General features: G+C 43.7%; 2 protein-coding genes across 2 annotated transcripts; one reads left to right on the top strand and one right to left on the bottom strand.

The window, feature by feature from the left end:
• Positions 1 to 1,637: 1,637 nt before the first annotated feature.
• Positions 1,638 to 4,613, bottom strand: mrpl12 (mitochondrial ribosomal protein L12). The gene is made up of 5 exons (XM_076033119.1): positions 4,420 to 4,613; positions 3,268 to 3,466; positions 3,116 to 3,181; positions 2,815 to 2,952; positions 1,638 to 2,290 (listed from the first exon to the last, which is right to left on the bottom strand). The coding sequence occupies exons 1-5, from the start codon at positions 4,476 to 4,478 to the stop codon at positions 2,174 to 2,176; spliced, it is 579 nt and encodes a 192-aa protein (XP_075889234.1). The 5' UTR covers positions 4,479 to 4,613; the 3' UTR covers positions 1,638 to 2,173.
• A 399-nt stretch (positions 4,614 to 5,012) lies between these two features.
• Positions 5,013 to 6,582, top strand: LOC142892949 (methyltransferase-like 26 B). Its single transcript, XM_076033118.1, has 6 exons — positions 5,013 to 5,579; positions 5,711 to 5,873; positions 5,978 to 6,037; positions 6,129 to 6,196; positions 6,281 to 6,359; positions 6,433 to 6,582. Exons 1-6 carry the CDS (start codon positions 5,380 to 5,382, stop codon positions 6,478 to 6,480), a joined length of 618 nt encoding a protein of 205 aa, XP_075889233.1. The 5' UTR covers positions 5,013 to 5,379; the 3' UTR covers positions 6,481 to 6,582.
• The last annotated feature ends 18 nt before the right edge of the window (positions 6,583 to 6,600 follow it).

The following is a 6,600-nucleotide window of genomic DNA, read 5'->3' as shown; positions in this document are numbered from 1 at the left end:
TCCTGCAGAGGCTCTGGACTCTGCACTCTCATCTAGAGGAGAACCTTGATAAAGAGGAGCCCTGAAAGTTTTGAATGAAAGAGGAAATGTGGATACTTCCAAATGACCAGATTGTTTTCCTCGAAGTGCAGCTTCCTGATTGATTTGTGGCTGTGATTTTTAAGGTCAACACTGCCCCTGGTGGCTGCAACGTCCTGCGTTCTTCTCCACGAAAGCCCAAGATAAATTCTACTTTGCCCGCATGAAATCTTTCCACCACACTTGGCTCCTCTGTGCTTTCCAAAGCATCTGATTTTTTTTTTTTCTCCCTGACCAATCGGCATCTGTCTAACTTCCCTCCTGAATTCAGCTGCGGGGGTCTCCTGGGGGATCCATCTGCTGAGATGTGATGTGATGTGATGTGATGTGAGCCCTTTCTTTTCGTGTCAACGTCCTGCTGCATGTATTTTTCCACCTCACTTCCACCCATCTATCATCTGAGCGGCAAAGGGGGAGAAAAAGCGTCTTGAAATTCACAGGCCACAGAGGCGGCTCAGGCTCACTGTTGTTTCAAAGTTTTTGAAATGTACTGCCCACACAAACACACACACACACTGACCACCTGATGCCGATCTGCAATCACTCAGCTCTACAGGTTAATCACAAATCACTGCTCAGCTGCTGCAGCAGCTCGATTAAACAGGGAGAACAACTGAAAGATTGAAGTCAAAATGACACATTTTTTGTTAAGAAATTATTTGTGCATATGTAAAACAATCAAAAGTTCAATTTCTTAATTTCGATTTCCTGGTTTATGTAATTTCAAAGTTCCTATTGCATTGTAGACTTTTGTTTTTCTCTCAGTTTTACCTATTTTTCACAAACAAAACACACCAAGTGAAATAACTACCAGGTACTGAAAGTTGGGGTTATCCTGAAAAAATGGGACTGAAATATTCACTCATTGCACATTTTTTGACAAATCTACAGCCATAAAATGAAAATATGTCAGGTGGCCTTTGTGATATTCAGGTATTGACATCCTGTGCTCTTCTGGAAAGTGGCCACAGTTTGGGATTGTGGCCAAACATTACTTTTTGGCATAACTCTGACATACCACATCACTCTGAAATTTAAACTACAACAACCACTGGCATTTTCTCTGGCTGCTTCCTCGCGAAATGAATCAGTATCATTTGCAACATCTGCGTGTGTTTCTGAACATTAAACGTTTCCAATACAAAACTCCTCCCAGATGATTGGAAGTGATCTCGCGCCCTCTAGTGGTCAGGAGGAGTAGAGCAACGAAATGACAGGTAATTGGAGACTGTAGCTGCGTTTCCCAGAATTGCGCAAAACCTAAATATTGCTATAAAAAAAAAAAGGTAATGGAAACACATAAACTTCGTGGAACTTAACAAATGTGGCTAAAGGGTTTTGACGCTCTCACGAGGTGCTTTTTCAGACGCATCAATATAGAGGTATATCGCAAGTGTCACAGAAACACTTTTTCGCACTTACGTCTCCAAACGCGACTACGTATGTAGTCACGTGACCACTTCACTACAAAAGGCTGTTCCAAAATATTTTGTACTTTTGGCTTATGTGCTTCACACCATTCAATGGAAACGCCTGCAAATTGCAATTGTACTTTGTCGAAACTTCAGAAATATCGCTTTTATTTTGAGAAAAACTGTAGCGTGTTACACCAAGTTTCTTAGCATCATTCATTACAAAAAAGAACACTTTTTTTAGATTTCATCTTTAATCAAATGATCAACAATTATAAGCAACACATGGGCTTCTGCCCCGTCATCCCCAGAACTACATACAGTACCTGGTGTCCCCACAGCACACACGTTCACTCCTTGTGTGAAATGGCAAACAGACACACAGAAATATGAACTGACTTGGTTGGTACTCAGGCTGCTGTTTGTGTACCCTTGTTGCCTCACAAACATCAAAAACATGAAACAGGTCGGAGGCCTGTAAAGTTCAGTCTCTGTTGTACCACCTCGGCCGATTCCGTCATGAGACTGGAATAATGTCTGAAGGCATCTTTTTTTTTTTTCTTCCTTTCCTTCAGGGATTCTCCACGTTGTCGTGTAAAAAAAAATGTAATTGGATGAACATTGAAGTGTATAAAGCAGCGAAGGAAAAAAAAAAAAACAGGTGGACGGGTGAGCAGGGGGCTCTACTCCAAAACAACAGTACCGCCTGCTGCCTCTAGGGCTGCTTTTAGTTTCTCCGCCTCTTCTTTGGAAACGTTAGCACGGATTTCCTGGGGCAGAGACTCCACTAATTTCTTGGCCTGATTGAGTAGAGAAGGACAGAAATGTGTTCAGATATTTTGTGACGTATTCATGCCCTCCATAGAACAACATGAAAGACAATTGACAAAATTTTACAAAACACATTTCTATGGGAGAAACTCAATGACGGCTGCTATTAACACTGAATTACACACAGAACAAAACAAGGAATCTTCAGATTCGAGTAGGATGAGAAATTAAGCAGCAGATTTCTCAGGTCATCAAGGTTAAAATTCAAACAGTGTCGCTCCTATAAACTATAAATAGTCCAACCAAAACCTGTGAAGCAAGGTACTTATACTGCACTGAAAGCTTTCATTTCAAGGACAAAAGTCCAACTAGACCATCAGCAGCGTAAACTACACTTTAACAAGCTACAAGTTCGATTCAAAAGAACCAATAGTACTTTTATTCTAATATCGTTTTATGGGTGGATGTTAAAATCGCTGTCAATGACAACACATTTCTCTCCTTTCTTTCCAAGAGGCCAAATTCCTCAGAAAACCTCTAAAAGGACACTTACCTGCACCAGATTCAGGCCCTGGATGCAGTTCTTCACTTCTTTTATAAGTTTCACTTTATCTGTTGCCTTTAACTCTGTCAGCTTGACTGTGAAGTGAGTCTTTTCCTTCTTGGCTGGTGCTGCTTCCTCCTCCGCAGCCTGGTTTCACAAAGGAATGAAGCACAAATGTGTTCATTTCAATGTGTTTTTTTTTTTTTTTTAACTTCTATCAATATTTTAAAGAGGTAGATCCAGTAGAAGGAGAACACACATTTATCAGTTACATATTAAACAATCCACATTTCATTGGAAAACCACTCACCTGAGCTGCAGGAGCTGCTGCCGCCGCCATGGGCATCATTCCAACATCCTGAATGTTCAAAGTTTTCTGCAAAGTGACCCAAAATGACAAATGAAACACAGCAGTCCACCTGCAGTACGATGGCAAAGCTGTTCCCAGATAACAAGACAAACCTTGAGGAGCTCATTGAGGTCCGACACTTCTAATAAGGTGAGGCTGGCTATGTCACTGACTAGCTGCTGGATTTTGGGGGAGTACTGTTTGGGTGCTCCGTCTAGTGGCGGGGTGGCGATGGCGTCCGAGTGAGTGGCCGGACTGGTCTTCAGCTGTCTGAGAGCACAGAGGGCCGGTGTCTGCCGCTGGAGCTGTTGCCTGGAGAATAAGGAAAAGGATAAACCATCAATAAGGACATTAAAACATCAAGTCTGCAAGTCATTTGTAAAATATGGAGGATGAAGAACTCAACATTACAGCGAGGGGAAAACGCAATTACGCAGAGAGGATGAAGACTAACAGAGACAAGAGTATTGACATGATTGAGGGAGGATTGATGTCACTGACTTCATAAAAATAAAAAATAAAATCAGCAAAGCACAAGTGTCCTTTGTGACATCACACATCTATTTTTCAAGATGAGTGTTTTAGCAAAAACTGAGAGGTGGAGCAAGCAAAAGGAGTGAAGGATGCACTCAATGAGGCAAATCAAATAACCACTATTAATAATACTAACGACTATTATTATAGTATCTTTCCCATTCACACTGTCAATGTAAGGGCGTTTAGAATGCAAGAGTGCATGAAATGAATTCAGAGATTTAGCAGCTAAGTCACTGATGGCACAACAGTGACCTTGGCTGGCAGACACACTGCAGCACAGCAGAGATATATCGATTAAACTAAGAACAAAAGAACAGAGGGGGAAAAAAATAATCTACGTCACTTTATTTGCAGATAAACAGCACAATAAGAACTGTTACGTATGCGTCAGATGATCGGGTCACAGCCATGGTTGACGCCGGAGGTGCAGACACTTGCTGCTAGCTGACATTAACAGGCTAATGCCGGCTAACTTTCAACGGCTGGTTCCGCCGCCGTGAAACGTAAGAACCGCTTCCAGAGTTCACAGCCAACACGTCTAATGCACTAAGTAACCCAGTAGGAGCCAAACGAGAATCCTGGGAGCACAGCCTGCTGCAGCAGTCACCGGCTGCCTGCCCTTGAACAAGCATCCGCAGTCAGTCAGTCAGCGGGGATCCGACTCACAAACTCAGGGTTACCGCGAACACGGAGTGGAAATGATGCTGGGTTGAGAGGACGGTACCCACCGCTGTGTGTTGGCCGCGGCCCGCAGCGCGGTCCGGAGGCAGTGTCTGCTGCAGTACATGGTGATGCAGAACCGGGGTCCGTTACAACGCCGACGTGCCCCCCTCTTCAGAAACGAGCTCGGTGGACAACAGCCCGGGTTCTCCCTGTTACTCAAAAGCACATGGCGTCCTCTTGGCTGCTGACCTACCCACAATGCACTCCGTGAACTGTTGGGAAGGCAACGGCCGCCCAGAAGGGACAAAAAGGGTAGCGGGCGAACTAATGCAGGAAAGGAGCGCACAGACAACTAGGCTGTTTATCATTTTCTATGTTTCCTTTTCCCATGTAGTCGTGGTTCTTATCAGCAATCTATAATATTTGCCACTAGAAAATACCATATGTTTTGTGATATACACACAAATATGTGTATATTATTTTCAATGTCTAGTTAAGCCTGCAACTCACTCTGGCCTGTGTGTGCCTCTCTGGCTACTTCTATTTTCTCTCTCTCTACATTTTTTTTTATTTCCTTCTCAACCCAACTGGTCATAAACAGATGACGACCCTCTGGAATCTGGATCTGCTCTGGGGGTCTTCCCACAGGGGCAGTTTTCCTGGCCACTGTCGCACCTTGCTTGCTGTGGGAGCCCAGTTGAGTTTTCCTCTGATTGTACAAAGTGCTTGGAGTCACCTTTGGATGTGATTTAGCGCTGTACAAATAAAAGCTGATAAAGTTGATTGAATGTGGGCTGTACCAAGAGACAAAGTGTTGAACCCTTGGGGAGGAGCGCTGCAAGAATCCTCTTAATCTGGTAATCTCCGCCCCCATCTGTTGTTATGGCCATCTAGCACCAACAACATGCATTTGAGCAGCAGGTCTGAGTGGAACGCCATAGGTTAGGGCAGGGAATGCTCTTCGGGGAGTACATGCTTTTACCAGCTGCCGGGTCAACGTGTTACTGATTTATTCCCTCCAGAAGATGCTGGTCTCTCCTCAGGCAGAGAGGAACTGGGAGAGCCTGTCTCTGGTGCTTGAAGACGTGCTGGAGAACCAGTCTCACAGGCAGCTGTCTGCCCTCGAGCTGGGCTCTGGAACAGGCCAGCATGTCATACGTTTTGCTCAGAAGATGCCCTTTGTTACCTGGCAACCGTCTGACATCAAGGAGGAGTCTCTGGAGAGGTCAGTGGTCCTCATGGTTCCACATTCCGCACATTCAGAACATTTACACACACTCCCTCATTACTTTATCAGTCTGCAGGTAATGACAGAGACATGAAGTGCAGGGTTTAAAGTGCCCGCTTTGCTTTCAGCATCAAGGCGTACATTGCCGCAACACACGCCAAGAACGTGCAGCAGCCGGTCCACCTTGACGCCAGCCAACCGTCAGAGCAGTGGGCAGGGGTCTCCCGGGATTCCTGCGATGTCATTGTGGCAATTAACCTGCTGCAGTACAGCTCCTTCAAAACTGCACAGGTTGGAGTGATTATGAAGAAATTGAATGGCTAATCATACAGATTTTGTGGCTGTGTAAAGCACCAGAACCATATTAACGTGCTTTCAAACCAAACTTTTCACAGGGTGTTTTCAATGGAGCTGGACAGGTCCTCAAGCAAAATGGCCTTTTGATGACTTATGGGGTACGTACCAACAAAATTGCTAAATTTAAAAGCAGAATTTCATTGTACTGAAGTTCAATGGGATATGGTAATTGATAACAGCACATTCTAGGTGTATGCAATTAATGGCACCATTACACCAAGCTGTAATGAAAATCTGGATGCGGAACTTCGGAAACTGTGAGTAAAAGTTAAATTCTGTTACATGAAAAAAAAAAGTTTTCTCCGGGAGGTCGAGCTGACTTGTTGGATGCTTTGACACAGGAATCCTGATTGGGGTCTCCCAGACATCGATGTTCTGAGACAGCTGGCATTTGGCAATGGAGTACGTCTGGAGCGGATAGTGAGTGACAACCTTTTTTTCTCTGCAACTATGAATAAAATGTTGCCTTTAATCATTTTTTGTTTGTTTCCAGATTGAGATGGAGGATTATTTCAAATGCCTCATCTTCAGGAAAACTTAAGACTGGAACAGAAATATTTTTTTTTATACCCTAGTAAAGTACATCATGAGTAAATGTATCATAAAACATTGTACATCATGAAAATAAAAAAGGATTACTGTGCTTCCTGTTCATCTGTTA

This window comes from Nelusetta ayraudi, unplaced genomic scaffold, assembly GCF_046127955.1.
Source record: "Nelusetta ayraudi isolate G7.1 ecotype Tasmania unplaced genomic scaffold, CSIRO-AGI_Nayr_v1 ptg000040l, whole genome shotgun sequence".
NCBI lineage: Eukaryota > Metazoa > Chordata > Actinopteri > Tetraodontiformes > Monacanthidae > Nelusetta > Nelusetta ayraudi.
Note: the sequence above shows the minus strand (reverse complement) of the source record. Positions and strands in the feature narration are given on the sequence as shown.

Excerpts from the sequence above, each read along its gene's own strand:
- mrpl12 (XM_076033119.1), bottom strand. The coding sequence starts at position 4,478 with ATGTACTGCAGCAGACACTGCCTCCGGACCGCGCTGCGGGCCGCGGCC. Across the intron at positions 3,182-3,267 it reads ACCTCAATGAGCTCCTCAAG|AAAACTTTGAACATTCAGGA; the intron begins GTTTGTCTTGTT and ends GTCACTTTGCAG. Across the intron at positions 2,291-2,814 it reads AGGGCCTGAATCTGGTGCAG|GCCAAGAAATTAGTGGAGTC; the intron begins GTAAGTGTCCTT and ends CTACTCAATCAG.
- LOC142892949 (XM_076033118.1), top strand. The coding sequence starts at position 5,380 with ATGCTGGTCTCTCCTCAGGCAGAGAGGAACTGGGAGAGCCTGTCTCTG. Across the intron at positions 5,580-5,710 it reads AAGGAGGAGTCTCTGGAGAG|CATCAAGGCGTACATTGCCG; the intron begins GTCAGTGGTCCT and ends CTTTGCTTTCAG. Across the intron at positions 6,197-6,280 it reads GATGCGGAACTTCGGAAACT|GAATCCTGATTGGGGTCTCC; the intron begins GTGAGTAAAAGT and ends GCTTTGACACAG.